The sequence below is a fragment of the Salvelinus alpinus genome, chromosome 11, assembly GCF_045679555.1.
Source record: "Salvelinus alpinus chromosome 11, SLU_Salpinus.1, whole genome shotgun sequence".
NCBI classification, from domain to species: Eukaryota; Metazoa; Chordata; class Actinopteri; order Salmoniformes; family Salmonidae; genus Salvelinus; species Salvelinus alpinus.
Window position 1 is genome coordinate 18,188,038 of NC_092096.1, and position 23,942 is coordinate 18,211,979.

General features: G+C 45.0%; 1 protein-coding gene across 22 annotated transcripts in view; it reads left to right on the forward strand.

Annotated features, from left to right (window-relative positions):
- The window catches only part of nrcama (neuronal cell adhesion molecule a), a 158,165-nt gene that overhangs the window by 123,728 nt on the left and 10,495 nt on the right, over positions 1-23,942 (forward strand). For 4 of the 22 annotated variants that reach the window (XM_071331931.1, XM_071331943.1, XM_071331929.1 and 1 more), the window contains 24 exons: positions 444-566; positions 806-976; positions 1,922-1,981; positions 3,477-3,588; positions 3,851-4,035; positions 4,407-4,538; positions 5,178-5,321; positions 5,527-5,638; positions 10,991-11,157; positions 12,068-12,215; positions 12,884-13,008; positions 13,432-13,461; positions 13,907-14,008; positions 15,452-15,649; positions 16,372-16,442; positions 16,591-16,816; positions 17,489-17,604; positions 17,843-18,047; positions 18,491-18,613; positions 18,906-19,082; positions 20,260-20,295; positions 21,604-21,669; positions 22,048-22,173; positions 22,522-22,686. In XM_071331931.1, coding sequence (XP_071188032.1) covers positions 444-566; positions 806-976; positions 1,922-1,981; positions 3,477-3,588; positions 3,851-4,035; positions 4,407-4,538; positions 5,178-5,321; positions 5,527-5,638; positions 10,991-11,157; positions 12,068-12,215; positions 12,884-13,008; positions 13,432-13,461; positions 13,907-14,008; positions 15,452-15,649; positions 16,372-16,442; positions 16,591-16,816; positions 17,489-17,604; positions 17,843-18,047; positions 18,491-18,613; positions 18,906-19,082; positions 20,260-20,295; positions 21,604-21,669; positions 22,048-22,173; positions 22,522-22,686 — 3,120 coding nt within the window. The remainder of the gene's footprint in view (positions 1-443; positions 567-805; positions 977-1,921; positions 1,982-3,476; positions 3,589-3,850; positions 4,036-4,406; positions 4,539-5,177; positions 5,322-5,526; positions 5,639-10,990; positions 11,158-12,067; positions 12,216-12,883; positions 13,009-13,431; positions 13,462-13,906; positions 14,009-15,451; positions 15,650-16,371; positions 16,443-16,590; positions 16,817-17,488; positions 17,605-17,842; positions 18,048-18,490; positions 18,614-18,905; positions 19,083-20,259; positions 20,296-21,603; positions 21,670-22,047; positions 22,174-22,521; positions 22,687-23,942) is intronic. The other 18 variants (XM_071331938.1, XM_071331941.1, XM_071331939.1 and 15 more) reach the window with 9 other exon arrangements.

Consider the following 23,942-nt stretch of genomic DNA (forward strand, 5'->3'; position numbering starts at 1 on the left):
TATCTCCCTGTTGAACATTTTAAACAGGGCCCCTATCTCCCTGTTGAACATTTTAAACAGGGCCCCTATCTCCCTGTTGTACATTTTCACAGGTCCCCTATCTCCCTGTTGTACATTTTACACAGGGCCCCTACCTCCCTGTTGAACATTTTAAACAGGGCCCCTATCTCCCTGTTGTACGTTTTAAACCGGGCCCCTATCTCCCTGTTGTACATTTTCACAGGGCCCCTACCTCCCTGTTGTACATTTTACACAGGGCCCCTACCTCCCAGTAGAACATTTTAAACAGGGCCCCTATCTCCCTGTTGTACATTTTAAACAGGGCCCCTATCTCCCTGTTGTACATTTTCACAGGGCCCCTACCTCCAATTTCCCCTGTTGTACATTTTACACAGGGCCCCTACCTCACGGCTGTCTGAATGATGTCTGTTTATGTGACGCAGGGTCCCCCTTGTGGTCGAAGGAGAGGAAAGAGGCCATCATGGTACAGGTGGGAGTGTCTCTGGTGCTGCAGTGTGGACCCCCTGCAGGCCTGCCCCCTCCCATCATCTTCTGGATGGACAACAGTAAGTCTTCAAGGGGTTTCATACATATCTACATCAGTGTTGTGTGTTGGTTTACATCCAGACAGTATGCTGTAAAGTCCAATTCTAGAAGTCATATTGCCGGACTGTGCAATACAATGTGTTCTGAGATTAAATAGGGGCTGTTTTTGGTTGTCAGTAAGCATAAATATTTTGTGTAATTGTATACAGCCATCATGCGTAACATAGTTCATGTGATACATCATCTCTCCCCCTCGCAGACTTCCAGCGCCTGCCTCAGAACACGCGTGTGTCCCAGGCGTTAAACGGAGACCTGTACTTCTCTAACGTCCTATTGGACGACACCAGGAACGACTACATCTGTTACGCCCGCTTCCCCCACACACAGACCATCCAGCAGAAACAACCCATCACTGTCAAGGTCCTGGACAGTAAGTGTCCATCCCACTCAGCACAGAGGCTTTTAACCAGTCCCAGTGGCTTCCTAAACCTTAGATGTTTGCTGATCTGTAAGGTGGAAGCTCCACCTCTACACTGCTTATACATATCGATACTTTTCAGATCTGCAAATAAGGGTTAGGGCCAAGGCGAAGGGAGCAAATTTGGGCAAGACGGTCTTTGTCCTGGGCTGTCCCTGGGTCCTCCCTTCCCTGAGTTGTCTGGTCCTGTCTGAGTGTTGGCGGACACCTTGACATTTTGTCATTGTATGTTGACATGTTTCTGTGCATCTTCACATTGCCTTGTTTTGCAATATTTTAATACAGTGATAATTTTCTAGAGTATTTTGTAATACTCATCATTTGAATGTGTGACCTATTTTTTAACTGTCCTTTCATGTTGTTGTTGTTGTTGTTTGATGATATGTGTGTGATGATATGTGTGTGATGATATCTGTGTGATGATATTTGTGTGATGATATTTGTGTGATGATATCTGTGTGATGATATGTGTGTGATGATATCTGTGTGATGATATTTGTGTGATGATATCTGTGTGATGATATCTGTGTGATGATATTTGTGTGATGATATTTGTGTGATGATATGTGTGTGATGATATCTGTGTGATGATATTTGTGTGATGATATTTGTGTGATGATATCTGTGTGATGATATGTGTGTGATGATATCTGTGTGATGATATTTGTGTGATGATATCTGTGTGATGATATCTGTGTGATGATATCTGTGTGATGATATTTGTGTGATGATATCTGTCTGATGATATCTGTCTGATGATATCTGTCTGATGATATCTGTGTGATGATATTTGTGTGATGATATCCCTGTCTCTCCAAACTGAATCTCCCCCTGGTTGTTCCCTGTACATGTCTATGTAGTACTGCATGCTCATGATGTTCTGATTGATTTTTACAGTGGATGCAATCAATGAAACTGTGGCAGATTTGTACAATTATACGAACAATTTATTTCTTGGTGAGTGCTGGTTTACCCCCTTACCCCAAAGTGAACCCAGCCCCATCCCAACTCCTCCTTTTATTCTAACCCACCTGGACTATACCTGACCCACCTGACTCCAACACCTGTAGTATAACCTACCTGGAATATACCTGACCCACCTGACTCCAACACCTGTAGTATAACCTACCTGGAATGTACCTGACCTGATCATCTACTCCCAACTCATCCTGTGTGACTAAATTAACATTTATAACATAATATAACAAAACAACATCAAACAATTTTAATTACATTCCATAACTAAATCCTCTCCCTTTACCCTGTACTGTGTTAACTTAGCTTACCTTCTCACTTGGAAAACCAAATGCCTAAAAGGTGGATTCATTTGTAGGAAACCCATCAAGAAAAAGCAACCAATCAAATCCATTTTCTTTACTGAAATGAATGTTCCTTTCTTTGGATGGGCATTCATCTGCTAACGTTAACCAATGGGCATTCATCTGCTAACGTTAACCAATGGGCATTCATCTGCTAACGTTAACCAATGGGCATTCATCTGCTAACGTTAACCATAAGCTTCCCATTGGTTTAGCATTATTCATAGTAAAAAGGATGCTCCTGCTAGTTTAAATTCAACACATAGCCCAATAGTTAGATGATGAAATCCAAAGTGAAGCACACAGCATACAGGACTAGTATGATGAAACTCTTGCCTGAGACGTATACAGTATTTTCTCTCTCTCTCATCTAGATCTTTCCTTGTTCTTTTAATGTAAGTCTCTGACCCTGAAAAAGGCATGGAAAGATCATTAAACACAATCTGTGTTCTGTCCATCCAATCAGCGGTTCACGTCAATGTGTTGTATACAACACATTCCCCCCAGCTCTACTCACTCAATCTAGTCTCATTGTAAATTTACCCGCAAGAGATTTTACAAGACCATTCAGTAAGGGCTTGCTTAGGGCTAAACATGTCAGAATCATAGCAGCCGTAGCTAGCTAGCTTATGGCTAAAATCTGTCATATGATTATATCGAGGAAGGATACTAAGGGAGAGATCCTAGATCCCTTGGTTGTCATGGCAACAGATTGCCGACTGGACGGCCTGTCTCTCCAGGTGTTGTGTGTCTACTTTAGACCAGTGGCCCTATATAGTGCACTAAGGGGAAAAGGGAGCCATTTGGGAAGCAGCCTATGAAAGGGCCAACGTAGGGCCTGGCTACAGTTAACTCATTATATATCCACTATCACAGTCCATAACAGCACGGGATATTACTACTATCCTTTAATAGTCTATATGCCGCTGGCGCTGGACTACTGGCTCTACGAACTGAATGGTCACAGCCAGCTACAGACAGTTATACCCTTTCCACAATACAGCAACTGTATTTACCCACCACCCAGGTCAGTGAAGTACTATTTAGCTTGGCTCGGCTCGGCTCAGTAGTGTGAACAGGGTATAAGAGCGTGTGGTTCTGGTGGTGAGGTGATTGTGTTTCCTGTTCTCCAGACAGTCCATCGGGGGAGCGGCGACCCAGCTTCATGGCTCCTCCGGGGCGGAGCAGCACCCAGATGGCCCTGAGGGGAGGGGTTCTGGAGCTGGAGTGTATCGCTGAAGGACTGTAAGTACACCCACAACACTGCATGAACAACACTGCTGTGCACTACTTCTGGTTTCTCACCAGGGCAGGTTGGTTTGTTTAATCTTTGTATGTGACATTCAGCAATACTACTTTGTTGCCTTGTCAAGACAACAACATGTCTGGTATTGCAAAATCAGGCTGGTTACCTAGACAACATTTGACTAGCTGTCTGTCTGTTCTTTTCGGGAGAGGACAATACACAGATATTAGTGATTTATGTTGTTGTTGTTGTTGTTGCTAGCCCGACTCCGGAGGTGTCCTGGTATAAGGAGAGTGGCGAGCTTCCTAGCAGCCGGATGTCCTTCCACAACTTCCAGAAGACGTTGAAGATCGCAGATGTGATGGAGGCGGACGCCGGGGACTACCGCTGCACGGCCAAGAACAGCCTAGGCTCCGCCCATCACATCATCAAAGTCAACGTCAAAGGTCTGTGACACAACGAAGAGTTTAGATAGAATATGTGGAGAAATGTTCCTAACACTAGTACCTTTACAGTGTTACCGTAACAGTAATGTTCCTAACGCTAGTACCTTTACAGTGTTACCGTAACAGTAATGTTCCTAACACTAGTACCTTTACAGTGTTACCGTAACAGTAATGTTCCTAACACTAGTACCTTTACAGTGTTACCGTAACAGTAATGTTCCTAACGCTAGTACCTTTACAGTGTTACCGTAACAGTAATGTTCCTAACACTAGTACCTTTACAGTGTTACCGATTTTAAAAGGGGTATTCTACAGGTCCCTCTCTCTCTTTTTCTGACTAACTTCCACTCCACCCCCCCCTTCCCCCCCAGCGGCTCCGTTCTGGATCAGTGCCCCCAGGAACCTGATCCTGGCCCCGAAGGAGACGGGCATCCTCACCTGCAGAGTCAGTGGAGACCCCAAGCCCCAAATCGCCTGGTCCGTCAACGGAGTCCCCATCGAAGGTGAGTCTAGTACACTTCCACCCCACACTGAGGCTCAATGGAACCAATCCTACCTGGAGAAATACACACTGAGGCTCAATGGAACCAATCCTACCTGGAGAAATACACACTGAGGCTCAATGGAACCAATCCTACCTGGAGAAATACACACTGAGGCTCAATGGAACCAATCCTACCTGGAGAAATACACACTGAGGCTCAATGGAACCAATCCTACCTGGAGAAATACACACTGAGGCTCAATGGAACCAATCCTACCTGGAGAAATACACACTGAGGCTCAATGGAACCAATCCTACATGGAGAAATACACACTGAAGCGTACATTTACATTTGAGTAATTTAGCAAACGCTCTTATCCAGAGAGATGTATAGTCAGTGTGTTTCACTTAAGTAGGTAGAACTGCAGCAGAGCTCAGATACTTTTGCATAAATCATTCATTGATGTCATTTAGAGATTTGCACAAAATATGGTGCTGCGCGCAAGTAGAGTATCCAATCAAATGAGGATTCATCCCCTACGTGGCCAGAGCACACATCTATACGACGTTCCCTCTCAGGTATGACCATCCAGATGTGTAGGAGGAAGAGGGTTGAATGTGTGACATACTGTATATCTAGCCTGTGATCCCTTGACAGACTCTCCAAAGGACATGAGTCGGAAGGTGGAGGAGGACACAGTGATCCTGAGCGACGTCCAGACCGGCTCCAGCGCTGTCTACCAGTGCAACGCCTCCAATGAGTTTGGCTACCTGCTGGCTAATGCTTTTGTCAATGTGCTTGGTGAGTTACTGGAAACACAACCATTGAATCTGCCTTTTAGAATCAGAATATTGAGTCGATAAACAAATAAAAACTCTAGGCTCTTGAGCTTTACAACTCTTGAACATTGTTTTGGCCAATGAGAGCATTTTGTGTTCGCTGCATCATTCTCATGTCACGTTATGGTATAGTAATCATTATCAATGTTATTTGTTTCTGTTTTCAGCCGAAGCACCAAGGGTGCTGACTCCCCCCAACAATGTGTACCAGGTCATCACCAACAATCCTGCCTTCCTGGACTGTGCCTCGTTCGGCTCGCCCATACCAACCATCACATGGTTAGTCCATCTGGCTCTAAGTCTTGCAAAGCCAGTCAGCCAGACTCTCACAAGCCAGTCAGTCAGAATCTAGTCTCACAAGCCAGTCAGCCAGACTCTAGTCTCACAAGCCAGCCAGCCAGACTCTCACAAGCCAGTCAGCCAAACTCTCACAAGCTAGTCAGCCAGACTTTAAGTTTCACAAGCCAGTCAGCCAGACTTTAAATTTCACAAGCCAGTCAGCCAGACTATAGTCTCACAAGCCAGTCAGTCAGACTCTCACAAGCTAGTCAGCCAGACTTTAAGTTTCACAAGCCAGCCAGCCAGACTCTAGTCTCACAAGCCAGTCAGTCAGACTCTAGTCTCACAAGCCAGCCAGCCAGACTCTAGTCTCACAAGCCAGCCAGTCAGTCTCTAGTCTCACAAGCTAGTCAGTCAGTCTCTAGTCTCACAAGCCAGCCAGTCAGACTCTAGTCTCACAAGCCAGTCAGTCAATCTCTAGTCTCACAAGCCAGTCAGTCAGTCTCTAGTCTCACAAGCCAGTCAGTCAATCTCTAGTCTCACAAGCCAGTCAGTCAGACTCTAGTCTCACAAGCCAGTCAGTCAGACTTTAGTCTCACAAGCCAGCCAGCCAGACTCTAGTCTCACAAGCCAGTCAGTCAGACTCTAGTCTCACAAGCCAGTCAGTCAGACTCTAGTCTCACAAGCCAGTCAGCCAGACTCTCACAAGCCAGTCAGCCAAACTCTCACAAGCTAGTCAGCCAGACTTTAAGTTTCACAAGCCAGTCAGCCAGACTTTAAATTTCACAAGCCAGTCAGCCAGACTATAGTCTCACAAGCCAGTCAGTCAGACTCTCACAAGCTAGTCAGCCAGACTTTAAGTTTCACAAGCCAGCCAGCCAGACTCTAGTCTCACAAGCCAGTCAGTCAGACTCTAGTCTCACAAGCCAGCCAGTCAGACTCTAGTCTCACAAGCCAGCCAGTCAGTCTCTAGTCTCACAAGCCAGTCAGTCAGTCTCTAGTCTCACAAGCCAGCCAGTCAGACTCTAGTCTCACAAGCCAGTCAGTCAATCTCTAGTCTCACAAGCCAGTCAGTCAGTCTCTAGTCTCACAAGCCAGTCAGTCAATCTCTAGTCTCACAAGCCAGTCAGTCAGACTCTAGTCTCACAAGCCAGTCAGTCAGACTCTAGTCTCACAAGCCAGTCAGTCAGACTCTAGTCTCACAAGCCAGTCAGTCAATCTCTAGTCTCACAAGCCAGTCAGTCAGTCTCTAGTCTCACAAGCCAGCCAGTCAGACTCTAGTCTCACAAGCCAGTCAGTCAATCTCTAGTCTCACAAGCCAGTCAGTCAGTCTCTAGTCTCACAAGCCAGTCAGTCAATCTCTAGTCTCACAAGCCAGTCAGTCAGACTCTAGTCTCACAAGCCAGTCAGTCAGACTCTAGTCTCACAAGCCAGTCAGTCAGACTCTAGTCTCACAAGCCAGCCAGCCAGACTCTAGTCTCACAAGCCAGCCAGTCAGTCTCTAGTCTCACAAGCCAGTCAGTCAGTCTCTAGTCTCACAAGCCAGCCAGTCAGACTCTAGTCTCACAAGCCAGTCAGTCAATCTCTAGTCTCACAAGCCAGTCAGTCAGTCTCTAGTCTCACAAGCCAGTCAGTCAATCTCTAGTCTCACAAGCCAGTCAGTCAGACTCTAGTCTCACAAGCCAGTCAGTCAGACTCTAGTCTCACAAGCCAGTCAGTCAGACTCTAGTCTCACAAGCCAGTCAGTCAATCTCTAGTCTCACAAGCCAGTCAGTCAGTCTCTAGTCTCACAAGCCAGCCAGTCAGACTCTAGTCTCACAAGCCAGTCAGTCAATCTCTAGTCTCACAAGCCAGTCAGTCAGTCTCTAGTCTCACAAGCCAGTCAGTCAAGCTCTAGTCTCACAAGCCAGTCAGTCAGACTCTAGTCTCACAAGCCAGTCAGTCAGACTCTAGTCTCACAAGCCAGTCAGTCAATCTCTAGTCTCACAAGCCAGCCAGTCGGTCTCTAGTCTCACAAGCCAGTCAGTCAGTCTCTAGTCTCACAAGCCAGCCAGTCAGACTCTAGTCTCACAAGCCAGTCAGTCAATCTCTAATCTCACAAGCCAGTCAGTCAGTCTCTAGTCTCACAAGCCAGTCAGTCAATCTCTAGTCTCACAAGTCAGTCAGTCAGACTCTAGTCTCACAAGCCAGTCAGTCAGACTCTAGTCTCACAAGCCAGTCAGTCAGACTCTAGTCTCACAAGCCAGCCAGCCAGACTCTAGTCTCACAAGCCAGCCAGTCAGTCTCTAGTCTCACAAGCCAGTCAGTCAGTCTCTAGTCTCACAAGCCAGCCAGTCAGACTCTAGTCTCACAAGCCAGTCAGTCAATCTCTAGTCTCACAAGCCAGTCAGTCAGTCTCTAGTCTCACAAGCCAGTCAGTCAATCTCTAGTCTCACAAGCCAGTCAGTCAGACTCTAGTCTCACAAGCCAGTCAGTCAGACTCTAGTCTCACAAGCCAGTCAGTCAGATCTAGTCTCACAAGCCAGTCAGTCAATCTCTAGTCTCACAAGCCAGTCAGTCAGTCTCTAGTCTCACAAGCCAGCCAGTCAGACTCTAGTCTCACAAGCCAGTCAGTCAATCTCTAGTCTCACAAGCCAGTCAGTCAGTCTCTAGTCTCACAAGCCAGTCAGTCAATCTCTAGTCTCACAAGCCAGTCAGTCAGTCTCTAGTCTCACAAGCCAGTCAGTCAATCTCTAGTCTCACAAGCCAGTCAGTCAGACTCTAGTCTCACAAGCCAGTCAGTCAGACTCTAGTCTCACAAGCCAGTCAGTCAATCTCTAGTCTCACAAGCCAGCCAGTCGGTCTCTAGTCTCACAAGCCAGTCAGTCAGTCTCTAGTCTCACAAGCCAGCCAGTCAGACTCTAGTCTCACAAGCCAGTCAGTCAATCTCTAATCTCACAAGCCAGTCAGTCAGTCTCTAGTCTCACAAGCCAGTCAGTCAATCTCTAGTCTCACAAGCCAGTCAGTCAGACTCTAGTCTCACAAGCCAGTCAGTCAGACTCTAGTCTCACAAGCCAGTCAGTCAATCTCTAGTCTCACAAGCCAGCCAGTCGGTCTCTAGTCTCACAAGCCAGTCAGTCAGTCTCTAGTCTCACAAGCCAGCCAGTCAGACTCTAGTCTCACAAGCCAGTCAGTCAATCTCTAATCTCACAAGCCAGTCAGTCAGTTTCTAGTCTCACAAGCCAGTCAGTCAATCTCTAGTCTCACAAGCCAGTCAGTCAGACTCTAGTCTCACAAGCCAGTCAGTCAGTCTCTAGTCTCACAAGCCAGTCAGTCAATCTCTAGTCTCACAAGCCAGTCAGTCAATCTCTAGTCTCACAAGCCAGCCAGTCAGACTCTAGTCTCACAAGCCAGTCAGCCAGACTCTAGTCTCACAAGCCAGTCAGTCAGACTCTAGTCTCACAAGCCAGTCAGTCAGTCTCTAGTCTCACAAGCCAGTCAGTCAATCTCTAGTCTCACAAGCCAGTCAGTCAGTCTCTAGTCTCACAAGCCAGTCAGTCAATCTCTAGTCTCACAAGCCAGTCAGTCAGACTCTAGTCTCACAAGCCAGTCAGTCAGTCTCTAGTCTCACAAGCCAGTCAGTCAATCTCTAGTCTCACAAGCCAGTCAGTCAGACTCTAGTCTCACAAGCCAGTCAGTCAGACTCTAGTCTCACAAGCCAGTCAGCCAGACTCTAGTCTCACAAGCCAGTCAGTCAGACTCTAGTCTCACAAGCCAGCCAGCCAGACTCTAGTCTCACAAGCCAGTCAGTCAGACTCTAGTCTCACAAGCCAGTCAGTCAGACTCTAGTCTCACAAGCCAGTCAGTCAGACTCTAGTCTCACAAGCCAGTCAGTCAGTCTCCCATCTTGCTTATAAAGTAGGTATAGTACATCTCCAGTAGTTGCCCAGTAGCTTTTCCACAATCTCAAAAACCTTTCTGACAAGATACACCCCTTAGGGATGTTGTAAAGGGCACTCTGTTAACACCACTCTGTTAACACCTCTCTCTGTTCACACCTCTCTCTGTTAACACCTCTCTCTGTTAACACCACTCTCTGTTAACACATCTCTCTGTTAACACCTCTCTCTGTTAACACCTCTCTGTTAACACCTCTATGTTAACTTCTCTCTCTTAACACCACTCTGTTCACACCACTCAGTTAACAATTCTCTGTTAACACCACCCTGTTAACACCACTATGTTAACACCACTCAGTTAACAACTCTCTGGTAACACCTCTCTGTTAACACCACTCTGTTAACACCTCTCTGTTAACACCACTCTGTTAACACCACTCTGTTAACACTCTCTCTGTTAACACCACTCTGTTAACACCTCTCTGTTAACACCACTCTGTTAACACCTCTCTGTTAACACCACTCTGTTAACACCACTCTGTTAACACCACTCTGTTAACACCTCTCTGTTAACACCACTCTGTTAACACCACTCTGTTAACACCTCTCTGTTAACACCTCTCTGTTAACACCATCCTGTTAACACCACTATGTTAACACCACTCAGTTAACAACTCTCTGGTAACACCTCTCTGTTAACACCTCTCTGTTAACACCTCTCTGTTAACACCACTCTGTTAACACCACTCTGTTAACACCTCTCTGTTAACACCTCTCTGTTAACACCACTCTGTTAACACCTCTCTCTTAACACCTCTCTGTTAACATCTCTCTGTTAACACCTCTCTGTTAACACCTCTCTCTTAACACCTCTCTGTTAACATCTCTCTGTTAACACCTCTCTGTTAACACCACTCTGTTAACACCACTCTGTTAACACCACTATGTTAACACCACTCTGTTAACACCACTCTGTTAACACCTCTCTGTTAACACCTCTCTGTTAACACCACTCTGTTAACACCACTATGTTAACACCACTCTGTTAACACCTCTCTGTTAACACCACTCTGTTAACACCACTCTGTTAACACCACTCTGTTAACACCACTCTGTTAACACCACTCTGTTAACACCTCTCTGTTAACACCACTCTCTGTTAACACCACTCTCTGTTAACACCACTCTGTTAACACCTCTCTGTTAACACCTCTCTGTTAACACCTCTCTGTTAACACCTCTCTGTTAACACCACTCTGTTAACACCACTCTGTTGACACCACTGCACTTCTTAATGGAGTTCACTGAGGCAGTGTGATTGTGAACAGAGGGCTGCTAATGAATATCACACAGTGTCCCGTAAAGTCCTACAGTCACAAACTGTTCCACATGATCTTCTCATAAAGGAGCTGATGAATAGCTACATTCATAAAGTCTCACAGGGACCTAGTGTTCTGATGTTCTTCCTCTGCAGGTTTAAGGACAGCCAGACCAGTATCCTGAATAGAGACCCATATGTGATCCATAATAACGGTACCTTAGAGATCAACGTAGCCCAGTCCCTGAACAGTGGCAAGTACACCTGTATAGCCTCCAACAACCTGGGAACCAGGGAGAACCATGTCTACCTGGAGGTCAAAGGTCAGACAAGCCTGCTTATAACCTGATTATAATGCTTTATGAATGTAGTTATAGACACGTATAATGCATTATGAATGTATTTATAGATGTTATAATGCTTTATGGAGGTGTATATATAGATGTCATAATGCTTTATGGATGTATTTATAGATGTTATAATGCTTTACAAATGTAGTTATAGACACTTATAATGCTTTATGGATGTATTTATAAATGTTATAATTCTTTATGAATATAGTTATAGACACTTATAATGCTTTATGGATGTATTTATAAATGTTAATGACCATCTATCACCTCTATCACCTGGCTATGTTGTTCATTATTGTGTATTATGCACATAGCTCATAAGGTGTTTTGAATGCGCTTATGATGCATTATGAATGTAGTTATAGACACATATAATGCATTATGAATGTAGTTATCGAAACGTATAATGCAATAAGAATGTACTTATGGGTCCTTATAATGCATTATGAATGTAGTTATAGACACGTATAATGCATTATTAATGTAGTTATGGACACTTATAATGCATCATGAATGTAGTTATAGACACTTATAATGCATTATGAATGTAGTTATGGGTCCTTATAATGTTTCATGAATGTAGTTATAGACACTTAGAATGCATTATGAATGTAGTTATGGGCACTTATAATGCATCATGAATGTAGTTATAGACACTTATAATGCATTATGAATGTAGTTATAAATGTTGTAATGCATTATGAATGTATTTATAGACACTTATAATGCATTATGAATGTATTTATAGACACTTATAATGCATTATGAATGTAGTTATAAATGGTATAATGCATTATGAATGTAGTTATAGATGTTATAATGCATTATTAAGAGGGTATTCATATGAAGTGTAACCATATATGTGTGTATTGTCCTTCAGAGCCGACGAGGATCCTGGCCCAGCCAGAGTACATGGTGGTCCAGAGGAACAGGAAGGCAGTGTTTGAGTGTAAAGTTAAACACGACCCCACCCTCATCCCCACCATGAACTGGCTCAAAGACAACGGAGAGCTGCCTGACGACGAGAGGTACTGTAGACCATCTCCTCTATACACACGTTCTCTCTATAGATATGGGTCTGCTATAGGCCAGTGGTGGTCAACCCTACTCCAGGAGAGATATAACGTCCTCCCTGATTCTGACACACCTCATTCTACTAATCAAATTGCTCCTCAGGCCCTCCTCAGGCCCTCCTCAGACCCCTGCATTAGGTGTGTTACAGCAGGGCTGGAGCAAAAGCCTGAAAAAATGATGTATTTAGTAAATGTATGATTGGATGAGGAGGTTAGTGTAAGCATGATTGGATGAGGAGGTTAGTGTAAGCATGATTGGATGAGGAGGTTAGTGTAAGTATGATTGGATGAGGAGGTTAGTGTAAGTATGATTGGATGAGGAGGTTAGTGTAAGCATGATTGGATGAGGAGGTTAGTGTAAGTATGATTGGACGAGGAGGTTAGTGTAAGTATGATTGGATGAGGAGATTAGTGTAAGAATGATTGGATGAGGAGGTTAGTGTAAGTATGATTGGATGAGGAGATTAGTGTAAGTATGATTGGATGAGGAGGTTAGTGTAAGTATGATTGGATGAGGAGGTTAGTGTAAGTATTATTGGATGAGGAGGTTAGTGTAAGTATTATTGGATGAGGAGGTTAGTGTAAGCATGATTGTCTGACTGTGTGTGGTGGTGTTTTGTTAGGTTCTTGGTGGACACTGACAGTCTGACCATCAACGACGTGACAGAGGAGGACGAGGGAACCTACACCTGTGTCATGAACACCACCCTGGACCAGGACTCAGCTAGCGCCATGCTCACCGTCGTTGGTGGGTTTACCTTTATACATGTTTACCTAACTTATCTTAGGAAATACAACACATTCTATCCTTTCCTCGTTCTATCAGCTACCTATATTCTATGTCCTCTAGTTACTGTTATGACAATTTGAAATGTTTCATCTTTGTGGTAGACACGCATGTACATGTTCTGAATAGTCTGTTAACATTTTTATTTAAGTCTGATCCAATGTTCACAGAGTTGTAATACTAGAGTGTTGTAATATTGGTGATTGACTATAGGAACACCAGTATTTCATAACCAATACTAGAGTGTTGTAATATTGGTGATTGACTATAGGAAGTATTTCATAAGCTTCCTGTTGCTGTGTCTTCCTATTCTTCCTCTCTCTGAGACCAGTGTTTTGTCACTAACCTCTCACTCCTATCTGACTCCTGTCCTTGCTCTCTCAGAGGCTACTCCAACTCCTGCTATTGTCTACGGTAAACAACGCTAGCCCTGTTGGCCATATTAGCATCGCCATCATCATCCTCATTCCTCATCCTCTCCTCTCCCTCAGTCCTAAGTGTTTGAGAGCTGACCTTCACCGTTACTGTAGCAGTCCTGTTCGTTTTGTTAGCATGCTATGGCTCTGTTGTGATGCTACTGCAGTGGCATATTGACAGTCCGTGACCAGAGAGAACCAGTCTGTGTGTGTTTGAAGTGTCTGGTGTATCATTAGATTTATTCAGTAGTGTGATGATTATTATTAGTAGTAACTATGTCCATCTGACTACTGTGTTTTGGGTTGGAGTTGGATCCTGCTCATTTCGGACTCTCGCTCAGTTACTCAGTTTATCAAACGCGGCATGCTGACTCCCACCCCCCAAAGCATCAGGTGACCTTGTTGTTGTTGTAGTGGTACTGACACTGTGTTTTCCTCTCCAGAGGAACCAGACCCTCCTACAGACCTGGAGCTGACTGACCAGAGAGAGAGGAGCGTCCAGCTCACCTGGATACCCGGGGACGAACACAACAGCCCCACACAGAGTAAGTACTGTATTATAATGAACACAACAGGGTCACTACCAAGATCCAATCCATTTCCCTCCTCCATATTCTAACCCCTCCTCCATGTTCTAACCCCTCCTCCATGTTCTAACCCCTCCTCCATGTTCTAACCCCTCCTCCATGTTCTAACCCCTCCTCCATATTCTAACCCCTCCTCCATATTCTAACCCCTCCTCCATGTTCTAACCCCTCCTCCATGTTCAAACCCCTCCTCCATGTTTTAACCCCTCCTCCATGTTCTAACCCCTCCTCCATGTTCTAACCCCTCCTCCATGTTCTAACCCCTCCTCCATGTTCTAACCCCTCCTCCATGTTCAAACCCCTCCTCCATATTCTAACCCCTCCTACATGTTCAAACCCCTCCTCCATGTTCTAACCCCTCCTCCATGTTCAAACCCCTCCTCCATATTCTAACCCCTCCTACATGTTCAAACCCCTCCATGTTCTAACCCCTCCTCCATGTTCAAACCCCTCCTCCATGTTCTAACCCCTCCTCCATGTTCAAACCCCTCCTACATATTCTAACCCCTCCTCCATGTTCAAACCCCTCCTCCATGTTCTAACCCCTCCTCCATATTCTAACCCCTCCTCCATGTTCTAACCCCTCCTCCATGTTCTAACCCCTCCTCCATGTTCTAACCCCTCCTCCATGTTCTAACACCTCCTCCATGTTCAAACCCCTCCTCCATGTTCTAACCCCTCCTCCATATTCTAACCCCTCCTCCATGTTCTAACCCCTCCTCCATGTTCTAACCCCTCCTCCATATTATAACCCCTCCTCCATGTTCTAACCCCTCCTCCATGTTCTAACCCCTCCTCCATATTCTAACCCCTCCTCCATGTTCTAACCCCTCCTCCATGTTCTATCCCCTCCATGTTCTAACCCCTCTTCCATGTTCAAACCCCTCCTCCATGTTCTAATCCCTCCTCCATGTTCTAACCCCTCCTCCATGTTGTCTCCCCTCCTCCATGTTGTGTCCCCCCCTCCATGTTGTGTCCCCTCCTCCATGTTGTCTCCCCTCCTCCATGTTGTCTCCCCTCCTCCATGTTGTGTCCCCTCCTCCATGTTGTCTCCCCTCCTCCATGTTGTCTCCCCTCCTCCATGTTGTCTCCCCTCCTCCATGTTGTCTCCCCTCCTCCATGTTGTGTCCCCTCCTCCATGTTGTGTCCCCTCCTCCATGTTGTTTCCCCTCCTCCATGTTGTTTCCCCTCCTCCATGTTGTGTCCCCTCCTCCATGTTGTCTCTCCTCCTCCATGTTGTCTCCCCTCCTCCATGTTGTCTCCCCTCCTCCATGTTGTCTCCCCTCCTCCATGTTGTCTCCCCTCCTCCATGTTGTGTCCCCTCCTCCATGTTGTTTCCCCTCCATGTTGTGTCCCCTCCTCCATGTTGTCTCCCCTCCTCCATGTTGTCTCCCCTCCCAGAGTTCCTAGTCCAGTATGAGGACCTGCTCCACCAGGCTGGGGTGTGGCACAACCTGACAGAGGAGGAGGGCACCAAGACCACGGCCCACCTGGACCTGTCCCCCTACGCATACTACTCCTTCAGGGTTCTGGCCGTGAACCATGTGGGCTACAGCCGGCCCAGCCAGCCCTCCAGACAGTACAGGACCAACCCTGCAGGTAGGACTATACTGTGGATCTTACTCTATTGTCAAAGAAATGCAAATAGTCTGTTCTAAAACTATAGACGTGTTAGAGGTACGGATGACTATAGAGTAAGATGGTCAGAAGTGTTAGAGTGAGAGGTAGGGATGACTATAGAGTAAGATAGTCAGAAGTGTTAGTGAGAGGTAGGGATGACTATAGAGTAAGATGGTCAGAAGTGTTAGTGAGAGGTAGGGATGACTATAGAGTAAGATAGTCAGAAGTGTTAGTGAGAGGTAGGGATGACTATAGAGTAAGATGGTCAGAAGTGTTAGAGCGAGAGGTAGGGATGACTATAGAGTAAGATGGTCAGAAGTGTTAGAGTGAGAAGTAGGGATGACTATTGAGTAAGATAGTCAGAAGTGTTAGAGAGAGGTAGGGATGACTATAGAGTAAGATGGTCAGAAGTGTTAGTGAGAGGTAGGGATGACTATAGAGTAAGATGGTCAGACGTGTTAGTGAGAGGTAGGGATGACTATAGAGTAAGATGGTCAGAAGTGTTAGTGTGAGAAGTAGGGATGACTATTGAGTAAGATAGTCAGAAGTGTTAGAGTGAGAGGTACGGATGACTATAGAGTAAGATGGTCAGAAGTGTTAGTGAGAGGTAGGGATGACTATAGAGTAAGATGGTTCTGATGTACACTGTAGAAAAGGCAAGAGGTGTGGTCTGATCTGTGCTCTGTTTGTGATTCTGTTAGCTCCAGATGTGAATCCAACAGATGTCCATGGTGTTGGAACTGAACACAATAACTTAGTCATCTCATGGAAAGTAAGATATGCTCCACCTCAAGTAAAGTCAGTAGCATTAGTCCTAATTCAGCAGCCTACAGTGAGTATTCCTGAGCCTATTCATGGTGTCACCATCTCACCATTGTCCCAGTGAAGACCCCTCTTCCCCTGTAATATCTCTGCCATAGGAGCTGACAGGCCTCCAGTCCAACGGGCCAGGACTACAGTACCAGGTGAACTGGAGACAGAAGGATGTGGAGGAGGACTGGTCGTCTGAGACCGTGGCTAACGCCTCCAAGTATGTGGTGTCAGGCACGCCCACTTTCGTAGCCTACGAGGTCAAAGTTCAGGCGGTGAACGACTACGGAAACGGACCAGCGCCCGAGGCGGTGGAGGGATACTCTGGAGAGGACGGTGAGTATTGTAGTATGTGTGTGTGTATGTATGTGTGTACGTATGTGTGTGTGTGTGTGTGTGTGTGTGTGTGTGTGTGTGTGTGTGTGTGTGTGTGTGTGTGTGTGTGTGTGTGTGTGTGTGTGTGTGTGTGTGTGTGTGTGTGTGTGTGTGTGTGTGTGTGTGTGTGTGTGTGTACGTATGTGTGTACGTATGTGTGTACGTGTGTGTGTGTGTGTGTGTGTGTGTGTGTGTGTGTGTGTGTGTGTGTGTGTGTGTGTGTGTGTGTGTGTGTGTGTGTGTGTGTGTGTGTGTGTGTGTGTGTGTGTGTGTGTGTGTGTACGTATGTGTGTACGTATGTGTGTACGTATGTGTGTACGTGTGTGTGTGTGTGTGTGTGTGTGTGTGTGTGTGTGTGTGTGTGTGTGTGTGTGTGTGTGTGTGTGTGTGTGTGTGTGTGTGTAGAGAGAGGACTGTGAGTACTACTACTGTACATGGGTAGGTCTATGTAAATGAGGAGGTTGTGAATGGACAGAGGAATGGTCTTTTTCAAACTGAAATCTGTCACCATAAGTTCCAGTAACTTCTAGCTCCAATCATTTCTAGTTAGAATGCAAATTAGAAGGTTGATGTCATGAAATATTTGATGCCAGTATGGAGTATAGTCTGTTGAAATCTTTGTCTGTCACTCAGTGCCCATGTCAGCCCCAGAGAGTGTCCAGGTGCTGGTTCAGAACGGGACGCTAGCAGAGGTTCACTGGGAGCCTGTCCTCACCTCCGTGGTCAGGGGACGACTCCAGGGATACAAGGTACAGCATCCAGAGATCCCTCACAATGTGGAGAAAGATGTATTACCACCACAATATATTGATAGTTAAATACATCAGTTAGTGCCACAGTTCGGGGGCAACTTTCTGGTATGTTTTTGCCAAAATGCCCAGATCTTCCTGCAGTCAGGAGGGAATAAGAAGGACATCTGACGATCATGGAACCAGAACCTGGTCATTTAGACCAGAATGTGTGTCTGATGTGTGTGTGGTCCTGCAGGTGTCCTACTGGCGTGAGCGTAGCCTCCACCAGGCAGAGGCACAGCAGGAGGAGCAGCAGGTGTTGGCCTTCAGTGGAAACAGGACTGACGGCAGACTACCAGGCCTCAAACCCTACAGCCTCTACACACTGAACATCAGGGTGGTCAACGGCAAGGGAGAGGGGCCCCCCAGCCCCAACCACAACTTTGAGACCCCCGAGGGAGGTAAGGGGCATCATTCAGACTCCTACTGTTGTTGGATAGATTCTCTGTGTTTAATCCATATACCAAAGGAGGCTGGTGAGGGGAGGACGGTTCATAATAATGAATAGAATGGATGAAATGGAATGGTAGACATGGAAACTAAATGTTTCATGTATTTGAGACCCTTCCATCTATTCCGCTCCAGCCGTTACTATGAGCCCGTCCTCCCTATTTAAAGTTCTACCAGCCACCACTACCGTATACATATAGTCATGCATTGTGCTATACTGTTGGAAGGGGCTGGGAACAATGCTAACCATATCAGGTTAGAATGGTTTTGTCTGTACGTTACTGTATGGTTTTGTGCCTATGAATGATGGTTTTCTTTAGTTAATAAGTCATTTTGTATAATTGCATCCACACGTTATGACATTGTATTCCTGTGTTTATCTGTGTGTGTTTAGTCCCAGGTCCTCCTTCCTTCTTGCATATAAAGAACACCAACATGGACTCTCTGACGCTGGAATGGGGTCCTCCACAGGACAACAACGGTCGCCTCACCGGCTACACACTCAAATACCAGCCAGGTAAGTCTGCTGGGCAATTTGATGCATTTTTATTGTGGCATCTGTGGCTGACCCTGGCTTCCAACCCTTCTGGGAGTGTATGTGTGTGTGCCTCACTGGATTGGTTTGAAATCAAAGGAAGTATTTCAATATCTTTATCATGCATCTCTCTCTCTCTCCCCCCTATCTCTCCCCCCATCTCTCTCTCCCCCCTATCTCTCTCTCTCTCTCTCTCTCTTTCTCTCTCTCTCTCTCTCTCTCTCTCGCTCTCGCTCTCACTCTCACTCTCGCTCTCTCTCACTCTCTCTCTCAGTCAACAGCTCCAATGAGCTTGGTCCCGTTGAGGAGATGATGTTCCCAGCCAATGAGACCACCGTAATCCTGTCCGACCTCAAGTACAGCACCCGCTATAAGTTCTACTTTAACGCTAAGACCATCAAGGGCTCCGGCCCAACCATCACAGAGGAGGCTGTCACTATCATGGATGAAGGTGAGCTTTACGTAGAATGACATGTTATTGATTTATTTATTCAACCTTTCTTTAACTAAGCAAGTCAGTTAAGAACAAATTCTTATTTAGAATGATGGCCTACCCCGGCCAAACCAACGGGCAACACTAGAATGAAATACAACACTAGAATGGCCATTGGCATGCCGGCAAGGTGATTACAGGACGGCCATCTTGGTTAAGGAATCTAATGTATCTCTATGGAGCTTTAGGTACTGTGAAAGCAAATTGTACAAAGTATTATGGGTGTATTGAAGTTATTATTTGTCGCCATTCAACACTCTAAAGCTGCTGTCTATGAATTTGAGAGTGGTTTCTCTCAGATTTCTCTCAGCTGTTTACCAAAAAAAAGTTGTTGGCGGCAGTTTACAGCTTGTAGCTTTTCCTACAGCGCAGCGTCCGACATTTCCTACAGCGTCCCATATGAGAGTCATTGTTTTCTCAGCGGAGAACACACTTTCCAGGTTGCATGTGTAATGCTCGTCTTCCTCCTCGTCTGAGGAGGAGCAAGGATCGGACCAATATGCAGCGTGGTTTGAATGCATACTTATTTATTATGTAAACGAAGACGGAAAAACACTTAAACAAACTACAAAACAATAAACGACGTGAACAGACCTGAACTTGAGAACATATAAAAAATGAACGCATGAACAGGAAGGAAGGAACAAACGAACGAACGAAACAGTACCGTGTGGCAAACAGACACAGCAACAATCACCCACAAACAAACAGTGAGAACAGCCTACCTTAATATGGTTCTCAATCAGAGGAAACGTAAAACACCTGCCCCTGATTGAGAACCATATCAGGCTAGTTGACAACCCAACATAGAAACACATAACATAGAATGTGCTCACGTCCTGACCAACTAAACAAGACTAAACAAAGGAAATAAGGTCAGGAACGTGACAGCATGGACTCTTTGACGTGTTCCAGTGGGGTAAAACTGTCCCCCGTGTTGTTCGACCTGTAGTGAATCATTCTGTTTTGCGTGAACTTGGTGAAATAAGACTTTGTCTTTAAAATGGGAACACGGTGGGATCTATTTGTACTTTTTCCTTGCTCATCTACTTACATCACCTCTGCCTGTGTTTGTCTTCTCTACTCTCTATCTCTCTTTATTCCTCTCTTTCTCTTTCTCCTCTTCTCTCTGAAGCCTTTATTCAGCAACCCATAGTAGATGTGGTCAAAGGTAAAATAAGTCTCTCAGCGGAAGCACCTGCATGTTCTACCAGTTACTAGACCCTGATAGATAGCTACTGTAGATCTGTCTGCATGTTCTACCAGTTACTAGACTCTGATAGATAGCTACTGTAGATCTGTCTGCATGTTCTACCAGTTACTAGACCCTGATAGATAGCTACTGTAGATCTGTCTGCATGTTCTACCAGTTACTAGACTCTGATAGATAGCTACTGTAGATCTGTCTGCATGTTCTACCAGTTACTAGACCCTGATAGATAGCTACTGTAGATCTGTCTGCATGTTCTACCAGTTACTGGACTCTGATAGATAGCTACTGTAGATCTGTCTGCATGTTCTACCAGTCCGAGAAACTAGACTCTGATAGATAGCTACGGTATATCTGTCTGCATGTGCCTTCCTCCATCATCAGTGAGCTGTAGCATGATGTACTACAGTACCCATAATGCTCTATGTTAGCTACTGTGGGAGTAGATGCTAACTCTAATGCTACGTTCCAATAGCCAGTCTAGAATACTGCTTAGAATGCATGCCACCGATGCAGTTCCTCATTCTAAGTGGTAAAGTAAAGAAATCAGCCTATTACTGCGTTCATTGCATCCGCAAGCACCAACCCTTGTGTCCAATTCACCTTAAAAGACCTAAATGGATGAATAACAATGTTGTAGGCTACTCATCTCTTTCATCCGCTCAGTCTTTCCCCTTCTTTCCTTGCCCTCGCTCATGAATTTATTCCATCACTGTACCATGTGTTTTATTAAACCATCCTTCATGATGTTAACTACTATAACTACTATAACTACCTGTCCTGTATGATGTTAACTACTATAACTACTTGCCCTGTATGATGTTAACTACTATAACTACTATAACTACCTGTCCTGCATGATGTTAACTACTATAACTACCTGTCCTGTATGATGTTAACTACTATAACTACCTGTCCTGTATGATGTTAACTACTATAACTATGTGTCCTGTATGATGTTAACTACTATAACTACTATAACTACCTGTCCTGTATGATGTTAACTACTATAACTACCTGTCATGTATGATGTTAACTACTATAACTATGTGTCCTGTATGATGTTAACTACTATAACTACTATAACTACCTGTCCTGCATGATGCTGTACCATTGGACAGTCTGCATGCTGTTAACTACTCTAACTACTATAACTAATATAATAACTCTATAGTAGTGTGGTACTATTTGTTTGTCTGCCCTTGTGGTGCCTGTGGTGTCTGTGGTGTGTGTGGTGTCTTACTCTTCTCTGTGGTGTTGTTGTTTCAGGCTACACAGAACCCCATCTTCCAATCTCTCCCATCACTCAGTCTCTGCGCCCCCCGTTTCACAAGGGTACTACAGCCATTCCCTGAGTCCATTACCTCTCTCTCCATAAAATCTCTAAAGAGGAACATGTTAACTCATCGTTTAGGGCAGTTGTGTGTCCTGTGTGTAGCTTGCATATGACAAATGATTCGTTCTCAGGGAAATATGGTGGAAAATGCAGGAAAGGCAGAATATCTGTAGATATTTAGTTATAGGTGTGACTCATTTTCTGGAAAACAAAACATGATTAGATTACAAAGTCTACAGTTTGTATTTGAGTCTAAGTTCCTTCTTCCATGACCGTCTGTAACGTCCTACCTCTGTGACTTGTATGTTACTGGCTACGGTTCCAACTTGTGTAGCTCAACAACTGTCCTGTATGTATGTTCTTCCCTGTGTGATCAGTGCATTCGATAGGCCCGGCGTTCACCAATGTGAACTCATCTGTGGTGGGAGAGGAGGGAGCAGTGATAAGTTGGGAATACTTTGGACCAGATAAGAATGTGTACGTGGAGTATATTGTAGAAAACAGTAAGCTATTCCTACTTCTATACAATATCGTCTCATCGCATCACAAAGCAAATCGCATGCACATAAACACACAGTTAAGCATATAAACTGCCTGTCAAACATATAAACGGTTAAAGTATCATTGTTCATTTATTCCAAAACCTGGATCATCAATTCCCATAAAAATGATTTTACAAACCCACTGTTGACATTCCTCATAGAAGGAGGAAGTGGCATGTGTAACTCCAAGGTTTACAGCAATAAAACGTTGTTCAGTACATACGTCATATCATCACCCAAATACTTTTTCAATACATACCTTCCTTCTCTCTATTTTGACTTTCTCCCCAACGCCTCCGTTCCCTCCAGGTAAAGAAGACTGGACAAAAGAGTTCGTAAACGGCAGTAGCGGGTCCCAGACCTATCTGATAAAGGGCTTAAAGCCGGGGACGTCCTATAGGGTTCGGGTGGTAGTTAAAGATCACTCTGAGGCTACCATACACAGTACAGAGGAGCTAGTGATAACACTGCCAGGTGAGGCAGCATGTCCAGAGCGCTCTGCCTCAGTGTACTGCAGGGTTGGGGACAATTCCATTTCAATATTAGTCCATTCAGGAAGTTAACTGTTCCACTTACAGTTCTATTTCCTCATTGCTTTTCAATGAATTGGAAGTGACTGAGTTGAGCTGGAATTGACCCCAACCCTGATGTTTGGTAGATGATTGTTCCTTGTAGTTGCCTGCGTCCTCCTTCCATACCCTCTTCCCATGATAAGAACTGCATCAGTCTGACCTGTAATAATCTGTGGTGTAGCTAGTGTAACAGCATGATAAGAACTGCATCAGTCTGACCTGTAATAATCTGTGCTGTAGCTAGTGTAACAGCATGATAAGAACTGCATCAGTCTTACCTGTAATAATCTGTGCTGTAGCTAGTGTAACCGCATGGTAAGAACTGCATCAGTCTGACCTGTAATAATCTGTGCTGTAGCTAGTGTAACAGCATGATAAGAGCTGCATCAGTCTGACCTGTAATAATCTGTGCTGTAGCTAGTGTAACAGCATGATAAGAGCTGCATCAGTTTTACCTGTAATAATCTGTGCTGTAGCTAGTGTAACAGCATGATAAGAGCTGCATCAGTCTGACCTGTAATAATCTGTGGTGTAGCTAGTGTAACAGCATGATAAGAACTGCATCAGTCTGACCTGTAATAATCTGTGGTGTAGCTAGTGTAACCGCATGGTAAGAACTGCATCAGTCTGACCTGTAATAATCTGTGGTGTAGCTAGTGTAACAGCATGATAAGAGCTGCATCAGTCTGACCTGTAATAATCTGTGGTGTAGCTAGTGTAACAGCATGATAAGAGCTGCATCAGTCTGACCTGTAATAATCTGTGGTGTAGCTAGTGTAACAGCATGATAAGAGCTGCATCAGTCTGACCTGTAATAATCTGTGGTGTAGCTAGTGTAACAGCATGATAAGAGCTGCATCAGTCTTACCTGTAATAATCTGTGGTGTAGCTAGTGTAACAGCATGATAAGAGCTGCATCAGTCTTACCTGTAATAATCTGTGGTGTAGCTAGTGTAACAGCATGATAAGAGCTGCATCAGTCTGACCTGTAATAATCTGTGGTGTAGCTAGTGTAACCACATGGTAAGAGCAAGGTTTGAAGCATGCCTCATGATGTACCTAGTTCATTTTAGGAATCCTGTCTCTTTTCAGTTTGTGTGCAAGTGAAAGTTGAGTGAAACACACTGTATGTTCAGTAGAGGGTCGTTGTCGTTGCAT